This window comes from Acomys minous, assembly GCF_964271855.1.
Source record: "Acomys minous genome assembly, chromosome: 9".
Taxonomy (NCBI): Eukaryota; Metazoa; Chordata; class Mammalia; order Rodentia; family Muridae; genus Acomys; species Acomys minous.
In genome coordinates, this window is record NC_140490.1 from 82,869,827 (window position 1) to 82,892,640 (window position 22,814).

A 22,814-nucleotide genomic window follows, 5' to 3' on the forward strand; every position below is an offset into this window, starting at 1 on the left:
TTTTGGTCACTGCCCTCGATGAGGCTTGTGGTGCCCGGCATGTAGTTCCTTTTGACCTCTCGCAAGGCTGCACAGGACAGCTGAGAGGGCGTCAGCCAGGTCACCTGTCAGCAGGACACAGAAGGGAAGCCACAGCTCACCTGCACCTCAGTCACCGCTGCTCGCCGGAAGAGCTTTCGGGTTACACCACATTCTCTTTCCTTCTTAAATGAGCTGGTGAATACATTTGAAATTTTCTGACATAAAATTAATGTATTGAGCACATACAATTATGAAATATATTCTAAATGGCGTGCACATTTACAACGAAGTCTCACACACCATTTCTATTATGTTATGTGTGGAACATTTTAGGATGCAGTGACCCTTGAGGATGTGCATGTGACCTTCTCTCGGGAAGAGTGGGCTTTGCTGGATCCTTCTCAGAAGAGTCTCTACAAAGATGTGATGCTGGAAACCTACTGGAACCTCACTTATGTAGGTAAGAGTGCAAATTTTTTCTTCAATTTTTTACTTAAGAGGACAAACTTTTTTTTCTTGGAAAGTGGTCTTCTGTTGTTTGAATGTCAAGGAGGAAGCAGGTGGTGAATAAATCAAGCATTGCTGAGGTTCGCTGAAGAGTAATTTTAGTTTTGCATAATTTCCAGTAATATACATTTTTGGTATTGTATTTTAGGCTATAAATGGAAAGATGTCAATATTGAACAATGTCAAGGTTCTAGAAGACACAGAAGGTAATTTTCTTCTTCTTTGTGCCTCTGAAGAAACTCCAGTGTTCCCTGAAGCCTTCATGAAACGCAGCAGCGTAAATAAGAACAGCTTTGTGATGATTATTGAATTGTCACAATAGCATGTGTCTCAATGCCAGGTAGCTAAGCATTGTTTGCAGAGCATTCCTTTATATACAAGACAAAAAACCAGGCATTGGAGGGACATGCCCTTTATCCCAGCACTCAGGAGGCAGAGACAGGAAAACCCCCAAGAGTCTGAAGCTAGTGTAGTCTACAGAGTGAGTTCCACAACAGACACGGCTATGCAGAGCAACCCGGTGCCTGAAAAACACAAAACCCAAACCTCATGTCCTTCCCACACGAAGAAGAGATGCAATGAAATGAGACAAGGACGTGATTCCTTAGCAGACGTCACGATTGACAGCCAGCGCAGTTGTGCGTACTGTAATCCCAGCACTTCAGGAGGCAGAGGCAGGAGGATCTCTGTCAGTTGGAGACCAGTGTGGTCCACAGAGTGAGGCCAGGACAGCCAGGGCTACACAGAGACGCTCTGTCTTGAAAAAAAAAAACACAAATAAACGAAACAAAACAAAAAATCGACAAGTCACAATTTTGATCATAGCCACATTGTGGGCAGGCTTTAGACCTGCCCATGCACATAATGTCTCAGCGCCTAACTAGCATAAAAAGCATACAATTTGATGAGATCAGTGTACATACAAGAAGTTTTATAAGCAAACCATCCATGTTAAAGGGAGCATCCCCCATTATACTTGCAGTTACTTACCCTACTTTAGTGAGAACAGCAGTTTATGAAAGAAAAGAAGGTGGGTGTGGTGGAGAACCCTGAACCCCTACAGCACATCACTGTGAGCACAAATGCTTAGACTATGTGACTGCAACGTGAAAACCCTTTATTTGTGATTCTTTGTTTACTAGGCAAATGATCTGCCACTCTGGATTCAAGCCATGTGAGCAGAAGAGACATGTAAAGAAGCCACGTCCCTCTGCCTCGCCCACAATGATTAAAAGAAGTATAGGAGTCCCCACTCTGATAGGACATAGTGACTGCGATACAAGTCAACAATTAAATGGTTTTCCAACATTAGTGGGAATACATCAACAAACTCACCCTGGAGAAAAGACTCCCAAGCATAAGGAGTACAGAGATTCATCCGCCTGCCCTAGTTCACTTTGCACATGTAATGTGACTCACACTGTAGGAAAAGGTTGTGCAAGTAATCAGTGTGGTAAAGCTCTGAGTCCTTTCACGTCTCTTCAAGGATGTGAGGAAACTCGTATGGAGAAAGAAAGCGATGCCTATGAGCCATGTACAAAAGGCTTTAACTGTCAGAGGCATCTTCAGACACTCAACACAGCCACTAATGAAGAGGATCTCTGTGAGTGTAATCAACATGATAAAGCCTCTAGATATGATTCCTCTTTACAGTCACACCGGAGAACTCCTGTGGAAATAAAAACCTTTGAATATAATGAAAGTGGTAAAGCCTTTGCATGTCAGAGTCTTCATCAAGTATCTAGATGTCATAGTAGAGAGAAAAGTTATGGATATCAGTGTGGTAGAGTCTTTACGTGTCCCAGTTATCTTCAAATAAATGAAAGAGTTAATACCAGAGAGAAATCCTTTGAATGTAACCAACTTCATAAAGCCTTGGCAAATAACAACAATCTTCAAATGCATGAAAAAAGTCACACTGGAGAAAAATCCTACGCATGTAATCAGTGTGGTGAAGCCTTTGCACAAAACAGTGATCTTCAGAATCATGAAGGAACACACAGTGGAGAGAGACCCTGTGCATGTGATCAATGTGATAAAACCTTTGTAAGTAACAGTCATCTCCAAATGCATGAAAGAACTCACACTGGAAAAAAACCCTATGCATGTAATCATTGTGGTAAAGCCTTTACACGGAACAGTCATCTTCAAATTCATGAAAGAACTCACACTGGAGAGAAACCCTATGAATGTAATCAGTGTGGTAAAGTGTTTACACATAAGAGTAATCTTAAAATTCATGAAAGAATGCATACTGGAGAGAAACCCTATAAATGTAAGCATTGTGGTAAAGCCTTTGCACATAAACATAATCTTCGCTACCATAAAAGAATTCACACTGGAGAGAGGCCCTATGCATGTAATCAGTGTGGGAAAGCCTTTGCATGGAGCTGTGCTCTTCAGAAGCACGAAAGAACTCACTGGATAGAAACCCAGTGAATGTGATCAGGGTGGTAGAACCTTGGAATGGACCAGTCGTCTTCAGAGGCGTGAAAGAGTTCACACTGGAGAGAACCCTATGGATGTAATTAATGTGGTAAACGCTTTTCACAGAAGAATTTTCTGTCATGAAAGAAATCATACTGGACAAAGGCCATGTGAACACAACCAATGCCATGAATGCTTGTTGTAGAAAACTTTAAAAGCACGAGAGAATTCACAGTGGTGGCTGGGCGTGGTGGCGCACGCCTTTAATCCTAGCACTTGGGAGGCCGAGGCTGGTGGATCGCTGTGAGTTCAAGGCCAGCCTGGACTACAAAGTGAATCTAGGCCAGCTAAGGCTACACAGAGAAACCCTGTCTTGAAAAAACAAAAAACAAAAAAACAAAACAAAACAAAAAAGAATTCACAGTGGTTAAAAAAAAAAAAACAACCCATGACCCTAATAAAGGAGGTACAGCCTTGTACTCTGCATATATTTTTCCCACTGAGCTGTCTCACAGGAGCTTCAGTAAGTTAATTAAAACACTCCATTATTAAAATATTGTCTCCTGTTTAAACTGTAAACATGTATCCAAGAGTCCAGAAACATAATAATTTACCTGTTCAAATTAAATCTTTAAAAAATTCCAAGAAGTACTACTATTGTTCATCAAAACAGTGATGGTTCCTGTTTAAATCTTACATTACTCTTTCATTGTCTGATTCAAAGATAGGTCATTTATAAAACATATCTCACCTGGTGATGGTGTGGCATGTTTGTAGTCTTAGAATTTATGAGACAGTCAGAAAGATGTCTCTCCAATTTCAGGACAACCTGGTGCAAATAGTGAGTTTTAGCATGGCCATAATTATTTACTGAAGTCCTGTCTCAAAAAAAAAAAATACAAAAAAGGGTTTTGGAAGATGATTTCTTTTCCAGAATAGTACAGTTCAATTCCCAGCACCCACACTGAAGCTGGCAATGGTCTATAAGTCCAGTTTCAGGGCACCCAACACCTTCCCACAGACGTATGTTCAGGCAAGACTCTGCTATGCATGTAAAATAAAAATACCCATTTTTAAAAGCATATGTGACATTATGGAACTTTCATTGTTCATATCTGGAAAATCGTGTTAACAATTACCATAAGAGCCAATATGCAGTGTCTGTGAGTGGATTGAAATGTGTTCAGTCTTTCAACACCCAATAGCAAGGACTTTGACCACCTACAAGTGACAGAAGGCAGAAGGAGTAGTGGCATCTTCATTTTCTGCATTATAATTACAATTTTAGGAGCTGGAGAATTTAGTCAGTGGTAATGCTGTTCTTTGGTATCAAATTTGATTCCTACAGCTACATAAGCTGGCACAGAACTACCAGCAAATATTGGTCCATGATAGCTGATGAACTTTGGGGTCTTACTTGGGCACCATGTGTTCTTTTGGGGGGGAGGGGCATTGAGACAGGGTTTCTCTGCGTAGCCTTACCTGTACTGTACTCGCTTTGTAGACCAGGCTGGCCTCGAACTCACAGCGATCCGCCTGCCTCTGTTTCCCGAGTGCTGGGATTAAAGGCGTGCACTACCACCACCTGGTGACACTATGTATTCTTATGATTCTGGAACAGTGCCCTGGAATAGTCATGTGAGTAGAGTTCTGAGTGCTTGAGTGAACTCTCAAAGAAAGACTTGTGACTTAGATTTTTTTTTTTAACATTTATTTAAGTATGCAGTGTTTCACCTTCATATATGCCGGCAGGCCAGAAGAGGGCGTCAGATCTCACTATAGATGGCTGCGAGCCGCCCTGTGGTTGCTGGGAATTGAACTCAGGACCTTTGCAAGAGCAGGCAGTGCTCTTACCCTCTGAGCCATCTCTCCAGCCCGTGACTTTGATTTTTTTTCAAAACACAGTATTGCACTTGAAATGTGTTTGCATGTAACTCCCAATATACCAGCTAAGACTGAGTTTACGTGCTATTACTCATTATTATTTGTTTTTATTCAATTATATTTTAAAATTCTCCTTTATATACTTCTGTGGAAAAAGATGCCTTCTTCCTATGTGACTTATTTTTGTAATTTTATCCAGCTTGAACATGTAAAACCTCCAGTCATATGACTTTTCTTAAACATCAAAGTACACAGTGTTTAGTGATTTTAATATCCAAGAGACTCTTTGCGTACACGAAGGAGAAGCGCCTACTGAGTGCAGGAAAAGTGCAGGGCGACTGCAGTCCAGGCGCAAGTTGTTCTGAAATGCAGGTCTGTGCAGGTCTGGGACAGCTCTGTGCCTGGGGTGGAAGCCAGGGCTGGGAAGCACTGCAGTGTCTGCACAGCCCCTAAGGGAGCAGCCCCTGTCACTCAGGTCTCATTAACCAATCAGAGCCTCCGGACGGACCTGCCAGTCAAAACGGCAAGGGCACTTCCGGTCCGCCATGCTCCAGGATCGGCTGAGATACAGGAGAAGTCTCTCCGGGTTCCGTGTGCCGCGCCGTGACCCGCTGCCGGGAGCTGTGAGGAGAGCGGGGCGAGCTCGGGATCCGCGCCATGGTGAGCGGGGCCGCCGTCCCCACGCGGGGAGGAGCCGCGGGAGCGCGCGTGGGGTTCGTCCCGGGGTGCGGGAGCCGGCGGCGGCGGCGGGACTAGGTGTCTGGTGTGTTGCCTCCTGGGGTCCCTGCACCTCCCAGGCGGCTGTGTGACCCCTGGATGACTTAGTTCCCCTCGCGGCGCCTGTGGAGAGCATAGGGCGGGGGACCCTAGTGTGAAAACTTCCTTGTTGCTCGCGTCACCGTGCGGTGAGCGCACTGCAGCTGCTTTCACTGCCAGGGAAGGCGGACTCGCTGCCTCGCAGAGCCCTGGCTTCTCTGGTGTCTTCTAGGAGTTCTGCGCTGGGCACTGGACACTCAGGTGCAGGATCCGTGTGCAGTTCATTCTGTGCAGGTGGAAAGTCTGTGTCACTAACACATTGGCATGTGGATGCCGCGGGGGTCCAGTCACCTGTGTCAGATGCTTTTCTGGTCTCATGTGCAAAATTGACTGTGTGTGTGTGTGTGTGTGTGTGTGTTTCTTCTAAGTTTGTTCTTATGTTCTGTCTATATCTGTATTATTTTCCAGGCAGTACAGTGTTTGTTTGTTTTTGGTCTTTTGAAGCAGGGTTTTGAAGGCGTGGATAAGCACTGCCCAGCGATAGTACAGTCTTTATTGCAGTTGGATTTGAAATTTGAAGTCAGAGGACGTCGTTGTGTGTACTATTTCTTCAATCTTACCTTGATCATTTTTTTTTCATTCATATTTTCTGCTGTTGGTCACATAAAGTGTCAGACTTTTTATTGGACTTTTGCTGAGTCTATATCTCATTCTGTATTGTCGCAATATGGAATTGACATATGGTGTTGCCATAATAGGCAGGATGGCAGTGACTCAGATGGTTGCCTTCTACTCCAGGTTAGCTCAGCCACTGCTAAGGGGAGCCCAGCCCAGTGTAGCCCTGGGCTTTTTTTTTTTTTTTTTTTTTTTTTTTTAAGGACAGTAAGCCACAAGCAAAACCAAAGAAGCCAGAGAGCAAGGTTGGTACCTGCAGTGACTCTCCTGTGACTGTGGACTTTGATGGATTAGGCCTTTGTTTTTGTTTTTGGCAGTTGGTGCTGTGTGTGTGCTGAGTGTTACAGCCTGAATGGTTCTGCCATCATGGAGTCAGTTGTGCTAAGGTGTGGGGCCATGTTACATTCCTCACTGTTCTTAGTGAGTCAAGTCATGAACTCATCCTATTTAAGATGCAGGGCCCCATCATTAATCCAGTCATAATGAAAAATTAAAGACCCAGTCAGGGCTGACAGCAGAGTAGTTAGCCAGGGGACCAAGAGTACAGAGACTCCATATCAATTATTTCCCCAGCCATAGCAAGGTTGATTGTTTTTTAAAAACTACTCCAATCAATTAGCCTAGGAACAATGTTTTCTTTTCTCCCCGAAGCCAGACATAGTTTTATTTATCTCATGAGAAGTCTAAGCCTTTTCAGTTTTGTAGGATCATTTTTGTAATGTTTGTTTCTTTGTTTCTTAATTCACAAACAGAAACTTTGAGTAGCATCAGGTTCCGGTCAACCTGTCAGCAAAAGAGGCGCAGGTAGTCAAACTGTTACTGTTTGCCCACAAAGTCGTCTCTGAGTCATGGGAATATTGTTCTTCTCCAGGTGAATCAGCCTGCAGAGCAGAATGTTTGCCCCCGTGACAGTGAGTTTTGTCTGTCAGTGGGCTGAAACTCTGGTTAGTTCCCATCCATATATAGTATGATGGGGCCCAGGTGTCTGAGCATACCCTGAAATCTTGGCCAAATTCTGGCTGGGAATGTTTAACTCCATCCCCAGGGTCTTTTCATGGGGCATAGAGTTTGCTTCTCAACATATTTCTTATTTTCCCAAGGCCGGAATCTTTTTAAAGGAATGTTTTCAGGAAGCCTCAGTTTCACAAACTCCATTTTTGTAATTGAAATTCTCTTGTTTCTGGCACCGGGCGTCTCAGCTGAGGGCATGCATAGACTTGTAAAATCTGTATTTCTTTTTTTTTTTTTTTTAATTTATTTTTTGTAAAGTCTGTATTTCCACCGTAATAGATAAAGCTCCTTATCTTTCCCTTCTGTACCACAACCAGACATTTAAAATGGGCATCAGTGAGCAAAGGTCAAAGTGCATATGGGTTGCTTGCCTGTAATACCTTCTGTGCTTCTGTCTTTCTTAGTTCCCTGTCCAGGCTTGAGTGCAGTAGGGGTTGAACCATGACCATATATTCATAACCAAACAGAAGACAGAGGAGGAAGTAGAGGGGCGGGGCATGGAAGGGCCTGAAGACCCACGGAAACCTTAATTTTTAATGGGCCCATCATCCGGAGAGAGCAATTCAGCAGCATTCATGGGTTTCCACTTTTTTTTTTGTCAGGGTGTGATGGATCCATGGTACAATGCCAGCTGCCCTCCCCATCATAGAAGTGAAGGAGAGTCACCTTTTAGCGTCCTTTCTGGGTTAGTTTCAGGGGCCCTGTGGCTGCTCACGTGACCCAGACAGCATCATCGTTGAGCTGGAACAAGGGCAAACTGGCGGTGGACTCAGAGGTTGGCTGGTTCTTTTAGGTAGTGCAATGAAAATGCTTTATTAAGGACTGGACTGCCTGAGTGACGTGAGAGGGACGTGCATCCCTCCCTATATAGGGCGCAGCTGGTCGAAGTCAAGCAGAGGAAGGAAGGAAAGAGGCTTCTCCATTCCTTGGTAGACTCTAATGAGAGTTTTGTTAAGGGTTTTTTTTTTTTTTGGCTTGGTTTTGTTTGTTTGTGTGTTTTGTTTTGTTTTGTTATGTCCTGTTTTTTTTTTTTTTTTGTTTTTAGCCTGGCCAGACAGTGAGGTCCATATGCACAATGAACTTTTCAATCTATGTCTAAAGCTTTAGGTATTATTTGGGAAATCTGGGCTATGAAAGCAAGGTCACTGTGGGACATTGCTAGGGGGAGGACAGATCAGGGGACCAGTTCCTGGGGGAGTGCTTTGAGGTACCATCCGAGTAGTTTTAGTAGGGGAGGGGAACGCTTTTACCACATGGAAAAGCTATGTATAAAAAACAAGCAAGTACCTTGATAGTCCCTTGCCAGGGTGGGTCTCGGTGATGTCACTTTTCCCAGAGTTCTTGGGGCTCTAACTCTGTCCTTTGGACCCTTCCCTGGGTCCACATTGGCACACAGGCAATTTCACTAGCCTCCTCTCAGGGACCCAGATCAATGGCTAAATGAATCATCACCTGCTGCCTTCACCTGCAGCTGCTGCCTGGTGTGTTCTGCATATGAAAGGACTGCCTACCACCCAGCCCCACCCCACCCCCCTTTGCTCTCTTCCCCCTTCTAGCCTTGGAGCCCTGTTCTCCCCCCCCCCCTTTGCCCCCATGGCTCCTCTCCTGTCTGCCTGCCTGCCCTCTCCCCTTCCTCCAGCTGCCCCTCCCCCCTCCCCCAGTAAACCCCTTTATAGGAGAATTGTGACATTGTGTAATTACTCAGTGACTACCTTAACATGGGCCTAACAAAGGTACCCGCTAGCCGCATATCTTATAATACTGGGGAAGGGCTCCATTTCGGATTCCCGTGAGCACAGGTGTGTGGCATGAGACATCCCATGCAAGGCTGTCCAGTCTGGGTATAACACACCTTGCTCTGAGCATCTCACAAAATGCCTGGTAAAGGTCAGTTACCAACAGTCCTGTTACCTGTTCTTTTTTGGAAGAACAATCTTTTCCTCTGGTGTCCTCCATCAACCTGTGCTGTGGCTTTGAGCCACATGTGCTATTTCTTTACCATGGAGTCTCAGGCAGGAAGGTGTCCTGGCATGTCATCAGAATATCAATAGGCCCGTTATTCTTAGGGCCCATTGTCTGAGAGCCTGGTCCTAGCTCAGCACTGGAAGACAGCAATTTGTAGGGGAAGCCAATAGCCTCTAGGAGAGCCAAGATTTTAAAATTTTTTTAATTTTTTAATTTTTTAAAATTTTTTTTTTGTTTTTTTTCCGAGACAGGGTTTCTCTGTGTAGCCTTGGCTGTCCTGGACCTGCTTTGTAGACCAGGCTGGCCTCGAACTCACAGCGATCCACCTGCCTCTGCCTCCCGAGTGCTGGGATATAGGCGTGCGCCACCACGCCCGGCTGATTTTTTAATTTTTTAATGCCCCTTTTTCTTGGTGGTAAGAAGCCCTGTTTCTCTGTAGATCATTCTGTGGACATGCCTGGTATTAAAAGCGTAGTGGCTGTCTGTGTATATGGTGGTGGGCTTTCCTTTCCCACCTGAGAGCGTGGGTCAGCTTGATCAGTCCTGCTTTCTGGGCTCAGGTACCTGGCTTGAGCCCAGATTGTTTCAGTTAAAGTACCTGCTGCCGTTCCCATGTACCGGGTTCCATCTTTCGTCTCCTGACAGTCATGGGCTAGCTAGCATCTGTGTCATCAGACAACCAGGTAGTGGCATTGTTGACGGTGGGTTTCTCAAAGTGGACTGTGGAGTGAGCCAGGAGTTGGGCCTGGTACTGGGTGGGTCACGCAGGCATTAGACAGCCAGTGTTGTGGTGCTTCTCAGAGGATGTCCTCAACCATGTTATGTGGTGCTGTGAGTATAAGACATTGAATCAAAGCCGGGCGTGGTGGCGCACACCTTTAATCCCATCACTCGGGAGGCAGAGGCAGGTGGATCGATGTGAGTTCGAGGCCAGCCTGGTCTAGGTCAGCCAAGGCTACACAGAGAAACCCTGTCTGTTACCTTGTTTGTTTTCTTTCATTAAATTTGCAGTAGCTGCTATAGACAGGTAGGCAATCCTGTGGCTACAGGGTCCAGTCATTTGGACAGGTGTGTCCCGGGGCATTTCTGTGTCCCAAAAGCTTCAGTTGAAATTCATTTTGTCATGTTTTATGAACAAGCAAATGACAAGGTTTTGAGACATCTTGAAGCGCTAAGGCTGAATCAGAAGTCAGAGCTGATTTTATAGCCTCCAGTGCCTTTGCTTTAGTCTCAGTCTCCATGAATGGCTCAGTGGTCTGAACGCACAGGATGTGCTGGTGCTCAAAGGCAGCAGTGTGCAGTTGTGCTGTGCTCAGGCACTCTTGAACCTGTCTCTCTGTCTTTGGATTTGGGATCTGAGCAAGGCAGCAATCGTGCTGGAACAGGCTCCCTTTGCCTCCCTCGGTCTTCTGGTGAAGATAGGTAGAAACTGGGCTTTCTTAGCAGACACTCTGTAGCCCAAGGTCTGGAATTCCTGTAGAGTCCCTCAGTGCTGCGTTTGTCATCTGCTTTTCCAGGAAACCTGTGAAGGAAGGGCAGCAACTCTGTATTTAAGTGTCTTTAAATCCTAGGGCAACCTGGTCCAGATACCCACTGTCTCCATTTGTGGTCTCTGGGATCTCAGTGGGACCTCTAGAAATGTGGAGTGGTCATCAGACAACACTGCTGGAATGTGGGTTTAAGCCAATAGAAAGTCTTTCTTAACCCATCCATGTTTGGGATTCCAGTGTATCCCCAAGCCTGCCTCAGGGTGAGCTTTTAAGCACACACGCACGCACACAAAACATGTTCTTGGTTGACGTACTCCCACTGAGGGGCAGGATCACCTGTACAGCTGTCGGACATCAACATGGCCTCATTTGACAGTCCAGACCAGGACTTCTGTGTGGCCTTTGGTGGTAACAGGCCCCTTTCCCCACTGCCCCCCACCCCTCCCCCCACTGGTCTGCAGACTCAAAGATCATCCTTGGTGACAGCGCGCTGGCCAGGATATCATCATGACCTCAGGTGGCATCTTTAACTACTGGGGATTGTAGGTATAAATTTATTATGTAGTTTAAATTCTGATGTCCTGTCTAAATGTTGTGTAAACTGTGCTCCCCAATTTGTGTGTCCCCTGTTATGTCAATGAAGCAGCTTCCAGCCAATCAATGAGCAGGCGAGCGACTAGGACTGGACTTCCTGCCAGCCAGGGGAAGAGGAGTTAGGAGAGGAACTATAAAATTCAGCCACAAAGAGAGGTCCCAGGAAAATCAGGAGAAAGGAGCTGGAGCCGAGGAAAGCTACAAATTGCAGATATCGCTGGGATGTTTTGCTGGGGGTTAGACAAAATAGCACAGAGGGCTAAGAACAGACTTAAGCTGCTCAGATCGGGTTGTGAAATCTTATATTAGCTGGGCGTGGTGGCGCACGCCTTTAATCCCAGCGCTCGGGAGGCAGAGGCAGGAGGATCGCTGAGAGTTCGAGGCCAGCCTGGTCTACAAAGGGAGTCCAGGACAGCCAAGGCTACACAAAGAAACCCTGTCTCACAAAATAAAAAAAAAAGGAAAAAAGAAATCTTGTATTATAAAAGAGTCTCAATTATTTGTGTGATAAGAAATAAGCTAAAAGCCGCGCGTGGTGGCGCACACCTTTAATCCCAGCATTCAGGAGGCAGAGGCAGGAGGATCACTGTGAGTTCTAGGCCAGCCTGGTCTACACAGCGAGACTAGGACAGCTAAGGCTAAACAGAGAGACCCTGTCTCAAAAAACAAAACAAAACAACAACAACAAAAAAAAAAAAAGAAAAGAAAGAAAGAAGCTAAGAGAAACAAACACTGTTTTATAAAAATACCTGCAACAGAGGACGGTATCCAGGGTGTGGTCCTTTGGCTTCTCTTCTCCTTCGGGGTCCTGGGACGCTTGCTCCCGCGGCTGCTCTGGACCAGGTGTGCGGTACAGAGGAGTGGGAGAGGTGGGCCACAGGGGTGGGTGTGAGCGAGCCTTACAGCGTGAGAGGCTGTAACAAAGCGTGGTGGCGTCTGCTCTCCTGGGGGCGGAGCAGGAAAATCCATGCGCCCTGGGGCAGGGAGAATCCTGGTGCTCGCGGCTCTCTGCGGGAAGGTGCCCCCTAACCCCGCCCCCCACGTCTCTTAAGCAGGAAGAAACCCTGAGGCGTGGGGAGTGCAGAGGGAGCTAAAATCATAAACGAAAAGGAGGCAGCCAAAAAGCAAGGAACCAAACTTCAGTGTCGCGCACATTCTATGTGGTGGTGGGGTGTTGGTCAAGACCGGAAGAGATAAAGAAATCAAAAGGCAGGGCGGGAGAAAGGTAGGAGGCCCAAATCTCCAGAGGGAAGGAGGCAAAAAAAAAAAAAAAAAAAAAGTGACCAGGACCAGGAAAGCGGCCAAGAAAGCAACTCTCACTCGAGAGCCTGGGAGTTTTAAGCCCTGAGCTGTAAAAGAGAAGGGCGGTCCCGGGATATGGTTTCTGTTGCCAGTGTATCCTGAGAGCGCATCTCTTGAACAGGAACGGCAGCCTTGAAGTCTCTTATCAAAGCAGAACCAGGTCTGTGACACTTCCCACCAAATAGGATTTATGGCCCGTTGAGATCAGAGGGGAGTCACCCCCCTTTTCCCGAGGGCAGTCATTCCCCTTCCTCCCCCCCCCCCCCGCCCCGCCTCCCCACCCACGAGCGCAGATAGACTGGCTTTCCAGAAGGGAAGTGGACCTCTATCTACCTCAGTCCAGCAATGACCCACACCAGGGCCACACGTATGCTAAGTAAGAACTCTACAAGCTGTTTCCGTAGTCCGTGTGGTGGTTGGTTTGTTGGTTTTATTTTTTGTTTCTTCAAGACAAGGTCTCATTATGTAGCTCTGATTGTCTTGAAACTCACTCTGTAGACCAGGCTGGCCTTGAACTCACAGAGATCAACCTGTTTCTGCCTCCCGAGTGCTGGGATTAAACTCATGAACCACTGAGCTCAGTTTGGGCCTTTTGACAAAGTTTCATATTGTATCCAAGAAAGACAAGGGATTCTGCATGTATGCAGACATCCTAGGCTTACCTTGAACTTGAAGAAATGTTTCTTTCAGCCTCCCAAGTGCTAGGCTTTTATCCCTGTAGCCCTGGGTGGTGCTTTGGTTTTAAGGATGATAGAGATGAAATCCTGAGCTGTGCTCGGGCTAAGCAGGAGTTACACTGAAGATGGCGTTGCTTCCCAACCGCCAGCCACGTCATGGAATCAGGCAAATGAAGGAAGTTTGCTCTAACCTTTTACCCTTCTCTTCTTCTCTTTCTAAGGAAACTTTGATATTCGTTTTCCATACTTGTTTCTCTAAACGTGCCACAGAATGTCTTATAAACTAAAAGCCCAAAAGGTGAATAAAAATACCCCCCTTCAGAGTGTGGTCAGGCACCCCTTTAATCTTAGGGAGCGAAGGAGGCAAATCCCATCCTATTCTAGGGCGCCGCTAGCTACACAGCTCAAGTTCAGGCCAGCATTGTATCAGTCCCTGGCTGAGAACACAGTCCTCCTCAGAAGGTGGAGGTGCCACGCCTGGTAACCTGAGCTCAGTCCCAGGGACCCTCATTTTGTCCTGACACTGGCACGCCCACATCATGACACGTGTGTACAGCGTGCACATACACATGCATAACAAATATGTGTAAATAAAAATGTAAGAAACAGACCAAACAAACCTACAAAAACTTTTTTTTAACTTATTTTCCTTTTTCTTTTTTTTAATTTTAGACAGAATCCCACAGACTCTTGCTTACTTGCCTGGAACTTGCTATGTAGACCAGGTTGGCCTCCGCCTCCCCAGTACTGATAGAAAAGTGTTTATCACAGTATCCAGTGTATCACAATGTCATGACCTGGAAGATGTAACTTGGTAGGGGAAAAAAAATACAAGGCTAACCTTGGCTATTTACTAATTGAGGCCTGTTGTGAAAGGTTTGATTTACATGAAAACGTGTTTTCATTTTAAGCCCAGGTGTGGGGTATGGGGGCTGCTCCAGTTTGTCCACAGCCGATAACTGCCTTGTGACAGAGCCCGTGATGTTTGTCAGCTGTGAACTGCCTCATGTGGGGACATGGTCTTTGCCAGAGAGAGATTGGGGTACCTGAGAAGGAAGGCTGCTAGTGGTCCCCCTTGCTGTTCGACAGGAAGTTGGGTAATCCTGAAAGGAGGACTGGACTTGCCCCTGGGAACCCCACAACCGTAAACAGCAGGAAGTAGCTAAGGAAAACTATGCCACTTCTCCCCCACTAACCTCTTTTCTGGTGTTGGGTGTTGGAAGGGGTTGAGGTGGAGAAGAGAGAAAGAGGTATAAGAAACCAAAATAAAGATAGATTTTTAAAATATGCCTATAGAGGCCAACCTGGATTAGTGGAGATCCTCTCCCCCCAAAACAAAACCCAGCTGTGTGTGGTGTGTACAAACGTATTCTCAGGACTCAGGAGCCAGAGGCAGAAACATCTAAGCAAGTTCACCACGTAGCGCTCCAGACCAGTCACGCCTACATAAGGAGACCTTGTCCCTGGCATCAAAACAAAAAGTGTCATAAGCCATTAAAAACAAATATTGAGCATTGAGTAAGGTACTTCTTGAGTTTAACCCCTAGGACCCACATAATGACAAAGGAAGAAAAACCCTCACAAGCTGTTCTCTGACTTGAACATGTGTACGATATTTAACTCACCACGTATGAAAACTGTGGTGTGAAGATATAGGTCACGGGGAGAGCACTTAGCGTGGCATGTACAAAACTCTGGGTCCCGTTGTAGCACCTCAAAAAACATCTTGTAGGTAGGCGTGGTGGCACACACCTGTAATCTCAGCACTCGGGAGGCAGAGGCAGGCGGATCACTGTGAGTTCGAGGCCAGCCTGGTCTACAAATCAAGTCCAGGACAGCCAAGGCTGCACAGAGAGACCTTGTCTCAAAACAGAAAACAAAACAACAAATTTCATATGATACAGGATCCTTTTATGTTACCACTGACCCTGGACCTCCCTGTGTAGCCCAGGCTTGTCTGTATGCTGGGTTAACAGGCAGGTGCCAGCTACTCAGCTTGATATATTGTTTAAAAATCTGAAAAATCCAAGTAAAGGCATCCTAATCAAACAGAAGTGCTAACAGCAGGATGCATCTACACTCCTCTTGCCCCAGGAGTTAACATCCGGCAGGACAGAGGCTCTGGCAGCTCCTTCCCGTTCTCCCCCACCGCAGACAACACTCGTCCATTTAATCCAAATTAAGGTGAGTCACCAGTGTCCAGCTAGTTTTATGTGAACTTGACAGAAACTGGAGCCCTCTGCGAGAAGGGAGCCTCACTTGAGAAAATGCCTCCATAAAATGAGTCTGCAGGCAAGTCAGTAGGGTATTTTCTTTTCCTTTTTTTTTTTCTCTTAAGATTTATTTATTATGTATACAATGTTGTGCCTGCATGTACAACCGCCGGCCGGAAGAGGGCGCCAGATATCATTACAGGTGGTCGTGAGCCACCATGTGGTTGCTGGGAATTGAACTCAGGACCTTTGGAAGAGCAGACAGTGCTCTTAACCTCGGAGCCATCTCTCCAGTCCCAGTAGGGTATTTTCTTAATTAGTGATTGTGGGGGGCCAGGGACAGGGGGTGGGGCTAGCCCATTATGGATGGTGCTCTTCCTAGGTTGGTGGTTGGTCCTGGGTTGTGTAAGCAAGCAGGCTGAACAAAGCATGGGGAGCAAGCCAGTAAGCTGCACTTTGCATCGCACATGCATCGGCTCCCGTCTCCAGGGCCGTGCCCTGCTTGAGTTCCTGTCCTGACTTCCTACAACGATCAACAACGATGTGGAAGTGTAAGCCAAAGAACCACTTTCTTACCCAAGCTGCTTTGGGGCATGGTGTTTATTGCAGCCATAGATACCGTAAGATAATCAGATACCTCTCTCGTGCAACAGATATCCATCTTTGCTGTTCAGATCTGTTTGTCACTAACTATCCAAAGCAGTAGCAACATTTCCCATCTCACAGTCAGACTTACAAGCAGTCCATTCAAAGCCTGATTTCTGGTAGGCATGAGTTGAGCATTTCGTGTCATGGCACTGTCACACAGGCCTGAAATCCCAATATTTGGCAGAGTGTTCAAGAGCTTAAAGCTCCCAACGGATCTAAACCACCGTCTCGGTATATAGGTTGTATCAGCTCTGCTTTCATTCTGTGGTATAGACTACTGTGTACTTATTCTTGAGGTACCGCGCTGCTTGGCCAGCATCTGTCCACTGATATTTAAAGAATAATTTATTTTGAGGCAGGGTCTGGCTTAGTTCCTCACTGTTTTTTTTTTTTTTTTCAACACAGCCTGTAGTCACACCAGTCCTTAAACTCATGATGTTCGGCCTCAACCTTCCGTGTGGTGGGACTCCAAGCCTGGAACCACCCTCAGCCCTAAGCTCATATGGCAAATATGAGTCTGTCTTCTCTTTAGAAGTCATTTAACCTTTAAGTGTTTCAATTATGGTTTTTTAAAATGCACTGTTGGAGCCAGGCGTGGTGGTGCTCACCTTTAATCCCAGCACTCAGGAGGCAGAGGCAGGAGGATCGCTGTGAGTTTGAGGACAGCCAAGGCTACACAGAGAAACCCTGTCTCAAAAAACCAAACCAACCAAACAAACAAATGCACTATTGGACTCAATTCCCAGCAACCACATGGTGGCTCACAACCATCTATAGTGAGATCTGGTGCCCTCTTCTGGCCTGCGGGTGTACGTGCAGGCAGAATTCTGTATACATAAAAAATAAATAAATCTTTTTATAATGCACTGTTGGTTCCACTAATACTTTCTTAATCTCTGTTATGTGGATCTAAAACTTCTACTAAGCCCTAAGTTTCTGCACCATGCACAATACTTTTCTTTCTTTCTTCTTCTTCTTCTTCTTCTTCTTCTTCTTCTTCTTCTTCTTCTTCTTCTTCTGTTGGGCAGGCCTTTCTTAGCAAGGCCTGTGGCGGGTTCTCTCACACGTCCTGATGAAACCACCAAGAGAACATCACTTTAGTGTCCTGCCCAAGGGCACATGTGGGAAGATCTGGTCATTTACTTGACTGATCATTCTGAAGGCGTAAAGGGTCGTGATCTTTGGCCTGAAAGGCTGTGGTTAGTGTGTGCTCACGCTGAGGTGTCCTGTGTTCTTCTAGCCAACATGGCTACATTGTCTTTCTGCTCACAGTCTCATCCTCTACCTATAAGTAGTGTTATCAGAGCTGGACATGGTAATAAACTTGCTTAACATCAGCCATCGGGTTATGCAAGACATACAAATGCCCAAGTTTCTATCATCTCAGTCTTCTCATCCAAGGTCCTCCCCTGTGGAACCCTGCTATTAGGGTCGACCTCTGGCGTTTCTGAGCCCTTTCTCAGTGGGGTTCCCTCTTTGTCTGATCTGGAGAACCCCAGATCCCTTAAGGAGTGTCACATAGCCCTTGGGGAAGATCACAGGCCAACCCTTTCCTGCTAAGAACCCTCTTCAGCAAGTACCGGGGATTCCTGGAGACACCCACCCTATGCTAATAAGATGCCTTGGCTTCCAACCAGTGACCTTGAACTGTACCTGGAAATTCTCCTCTTATAATATAATTTTATAACGTCCCCCTCTTACAATAGGGCTGTTTTGTTACATGTAGATTAAGCATCCCTGACATCCATAGCCCCAGCAAACCAAACACATTCACACTGGAAACTGCTGCTCCCTAGCAGGAGATGACCTGAGGCTCGCCAGACCTGCCCTCTGGGCAGTTTCAGGCTTTCACCTGCAACCCTGCCTTTACGACATGGGCTTAACCGAAGGGCTATAACACTGCAGCCACATCACAGGCTTTTGGAGCACCCAAATTTCCACTGCCGTCTGGTACTAGGACTCTCATTTTAAAAGAGCTACTTGTAACATCCTGAGTGCTCTAAGCAGCTTCTGGGAGAGAAACAGAACCTTTCATCTCAAGGTTCCTCTGTTCCTGCCCAGAAGCAAACAGTGCCTGGACAGGCAGACCAGACCAGAACAACACTCACCCTGGTCACCTTCACTTATGGGGGCCCTAATTGTTGGTATTTGGTGTCATAGACCAAGCTGGTTTATACTCGTTTGTTTGTTTTTTGAGACAGGGTTTCTGTAGCTCTGGCTGTCCTGGAAATCACTCATTAAATCACAACATTAAACTTTTAATGTTCTGCCTCCACCCCCACCCCCACCTCCGAATGCAGGCAGAAAGATGGGAAAGTGTTAAGAATGTGCCCTGAGCCAGGTGTGGTGGCGCACGCCTTTAATCTCAGCACTTGGGAGGCAGAGGCAGGAGGATCACTGAGTTTGAGGCCAGCCTGGTCTATAAAACGAGTCCAGGACAGCCAAGGCTACACAGAGAAACCCTGTCTCAAAAAACAAAATAAAAACAAAAACAACAAAAAAAGAATGTGCCCTGGCCCGCGGGGTCTTCAAACGGAACCTGAGAGGGACACGAAGAAATGGGGGCAAGTCTGGATTCTGATCAAACCCCGTTTATTGAAATTTTTCACAGTGTTTTTATAGGGTCTCAGAGAGGCAAGCAAGGGCAGGGTTGCTATGGAAACCTAATGGCAGCTATTCTGCTCTCTAGCCCGGTAGTAAAAACTTTAAGATAAGGGAGTAAACTTTGAGAGAATGTAGCTGATAAGCAAGCGGGTTCCTAGGAGCTAATGAGGATGTTCTGCTATATACCTCAGTAGTAAAAACTTCAAGGATAGGAAGGTAAGTTCTGAGGAACGCAGCTGCAGAGGTAAGGTAAACAAGTGGTTTCTCGGGACAGGGACTGAGTGGTGTGGCCTCGGGCTGACCCTCAGCTTGCTACGCGCCAAACAGAGGTGTAGAAAATGGAGCCTTACAGGCAAGGTGGAATTGCCTATGTTTTAGGCCAAGAGCCACTAAGGTTGGCCCCTTACAGAATGCTGGCAGAAAAATGGGAAAGTATTAAAAGTTTTGGCTACCAGTGTTCAGCTGAGAGAGAAGAGAGGTGTCAGCAATCTAGGTGAGCCTTGCTGATGCCTGGAGAATATCAATCACGTGGTTTAAGTTAATCCTGGATAGACGGGGAGCTCTTTCGGCTGTGAGGCAGGTGGACCACGCCACACTGTTTCACGATCGGCGTACACTATAGGCCCTATGCCTAGATAAGGTGACGGGTCTACCGAGCTCAGGTACCGCGCAGGGATAACTTAAAGTCCAGGCGCAAGTTCCCCTGCGGTGCCCAGCTCTGGATGTCTGCCGCAGTTCTGCGCCTGCCATGGAGACTAGGAACCACTTTGCTGTGTCTCTTAACAGCATTTTGTCTCCGAAGGAGGCGCTCCTGTCACTCAGGCCTCACTAGCCAATCAGGGCCACCCGACCGAGCAGCCAGGGGTTGGTCCTTCCAGGCCGTCTCGCTGCAGGCTGGGATAAAGGGTTGCGGATGGCTCTCCTGGTCTCATTCCAAGAGCTTTGAGGAGAGTGGGGCAAGCTTGGAATTCGAAAGGGGAGCACTCCTTCCCCTCCCGCGCGAGCCCTTATGGGGTTCCTTTTGTGATCCCTTTGTCCACCTGAGGTCGCTGCACCTTTCAGGTGGAACAGGACCTCTGAATGACTCAGGTCCCTTGGCTGCGCCTGCGTGGAGCATAGGTTAGTGCGAGCCCTCGTGTGAAACATCCCTGTTGCTGATGTCACCATGTAATGAGTGCACAGCAGCTGCTTTTACAGTGGCCAGGGAAGACAGGCTTTCCTGACTCCCACAACGCTAGTTTCTCTAGTGTCTTCTAGAAGTTCTGCGTTTGGCACTTGGCATTCGGGTGTAGGATTCATCTGGAATTAATTCTATGCCTGTGTTATGAATAGATTTGCATGGAGATACCACGATGAGCCAGTCACATATGTTAGGAAGGCCTGAGTCCCTGGGTTTCCTGGCCTCATTCCTCGACGTTAACTCTATTTTAATTGTGTGGGTTTTTTTTTCTTTTAACTAAGTTTGCTCTCGTGGTCTCTTGATTGCTTTATTCTTTGCCGCACCATACAGACGTTCTTGCAGTTGTGTTTGAAGTCAGAGGATGTCTCTGTATTTACTATTTATCCACCATGGTTGGTTCATCCTTTCTTCTTGATTTTTGATTACCTTTTCCTCTTCAGGTGTGTTAATGTTCATCTGGGCTCTGGGGAGGTCCAGGGTGGGGTCTCTGGGGCTGGATGCGGATTCCCTTCCAGTTCCCTTCATCTCTTGGGTCGCCAGAGCTGATGGCTCAGGCGACTGGTCAGGATTGAAAGAAGAAAAAGTAAAAAGGGAGCCCAGGGTTTCTTCTCTAGGGACTGGCTGTACCGCCCACCATGCTGCCTCCTTTCAGGATGACAATGGAGTAACCAACCCTCTGTCACTGTGACCAATCCCCAAAGTATTCCACCATGAGTTGCCTTGGTTATAGCACTTCTTCATAGTAATAGACCAGACACCGAGACAGGCTGTCTGTGTAATTTGGCATATTATCTCTTTGTTTTGCATGTCCTGTGAAATCAAGTAAGAGTAAATGAAAGAGTAACGGGCTGATCTCTAGACTAACCATTCAGTCTGTGGCATAGCTATTGCTCATGACTAATATAGGTCCACAGAGGAAAAGAGCAGGAACGGGGCAGATATAAATGAAACCTGTGTGGTTTGGAAAGAAAAACACCTCCAGGTAAATTCACATGGCAGTCATGTGCTGAAACAGGCAGCAATTGTTAGAGAGATTAGGGACATTAAAGAGAAGGCATAGTCTCTTCTTTGGACGTATAGAAAATGTGTTGTAAGGGTACCGCATCACCCAGCTCGGCATCTAACTATGGAAGAAAAAGGCAAGGTCATCACGAGTCCCAGAAAACAACTCCTTGCATAGGCTGCTGATACTTTGTTGCCGTGCGGTTGGGCCCATCCAAAGCTACAATTGCTCACAGTGTTTCTTTTCCTTGAAAGAAGAAAGAAGCAAATTTTAACAGCCATGGGATCTTCCTCTGTGTCTTCAGCGCTGTTTCAGTGAGGAGACTTGGAGAGTTCATTGCATGAAGCCTGGGCTGCATTTTGAGAGCACAAGATTTTGAGCTGCCCAGGCTTTGAGACAGCTTGTCATGAGTGTCTGCGTGTAGGCAGTGGAAGTAGGCAAAGAGCAAGGTGTATGAGAAGTTGCAGAGATAAACAGCCGGCTAAGCCCTTGGAAACTGAGTCCCCGGGTGTCAGACACAGAGCTGCAGGATGTGGTGTTTGCTCAGCAGGATTTCCGGGTTGCCTTGGTCCAATCTTTGCTTATTTGCAAGGGAAATGTGCATTCTCTGCCATTGTGTGTTGGGAAGATATCATTTGTGGTTTGATTTTATATAAGAGTCAAAGTCAGAGATTGCCTTGTGTGTTAAAAGAAACTTTGGATATTTCAAGTGTTGAGACTGTAACATAATCTTTGAAGTTAGAATAAACGCATTTTGCATTATGGGTTGAGTGTGAGCCTGTCGTGATCTGTGTGAATATGTAGTGGGTTGAACTAGAAATCTCCCAGGCATGGTGATGTATCTGAGCATTTGTCTTGGCTTTGTGTTCTTCATTATGTTGCTTATGGTACCTTTCGGAGGGGGAGCCTTTCTAGAAGATACTTTCTGGTGACAGGGTTTGCGTGTTTATACCCTCATCATGGTTGTCGTCTTTGTGTGGTTAACTGAGCAGCCCCCTTCTACAGTCACACCGTCATCCACATTGTTGAGTCTACCCCAAAACAATGTATGGCAAAGTAGGAGCAATTGTTTTTCTTTGAGAAGCCATTTTTCTAGCATGATATTTTTTATGTTTCTATTTTTGTCTTGTGGGATACATTTCTCTACATGTCCAGCATCTAGACTTTTGAACTTTGGCAGAGGGTATAATCTTTTATACGAGGATGGCACGTGTGCATAACATTAACACCGATCTCCAGAATGGTTGGATTGCAGCTGTGGAACATTCTCCCTCCTTTTATGTATGCCTTTAAAAATATGTGTGTGAGTCTCCTGCCTGTGTTTATGAGTGTGAACCGTGCGATAGCCTGGTGTTCACTGAAGTCAGAAAAGAACATTGGGCTTTCTTGGCCTAGAGTTAGCAGTGGTTGGAAGCCTCACAGTGAGGACTGGGGATTGGTCCAGGCCCCCTGCAACATCTGCAGAAGGAGCAGGTGACCTTCACGGTAGCGTCGTCTTTATATAGCTTGTTGCTATTTTGTTGTGGTGTTAGTTTTTATTTTCCAGGATCGTCATTTGTTTTAATAATCTTTTTGAGAACTCTTTAATCTGTCAGTGACTTATTAAAATGCATTCTCACAGGACTATCATATTAGCCTTGGATTATCATATTAGTGTTATCCATGGTCACTCCAGTTTTCTGATAGACAAGTATATTGCTGGTGTAAATGTTTAACTCTTTGGAGGAATATTGAGTGAGCCCCTGTGTGCTTTCTTTTTGTTTGTTTTTTGTTTTGTTTTTTTTTGTTGAGACATGCTCTCTTTATGTGCCTTTGGCTGTCCTCAAAATCACTATATAGACTAGATTGTTCTGGAAA

The 22,814-nt window shown here is 46.2% G+C and overlaps 1 protein-coding gene across 2 annotated transcripts in view; it reads left to right on the forward strand.

The window, feature by feature from the left end:
- Positions 1–22,814, forward strand: part of LOC311604967 (uncharacterized protein) — a 40,689-nt gene that overhangs the window by 14,853 nt on the left and 3,022 nt on the right. The window contains exon 2 of one of the 2 annotated variants that reach the window (XM_084795242.1): positions 355–481. In XM_084795242.1, coding sequence (XP_084651368.1) covers positions 355–481 — 127 coding nt within the window. Of the gene's footprint in view, positions 1–354; positions 482–5,364; positions 5,500–22,814 lie in introns of those variants that run through there. The other variant, XM_084795241.1, reaches the window with a different exon arrangement.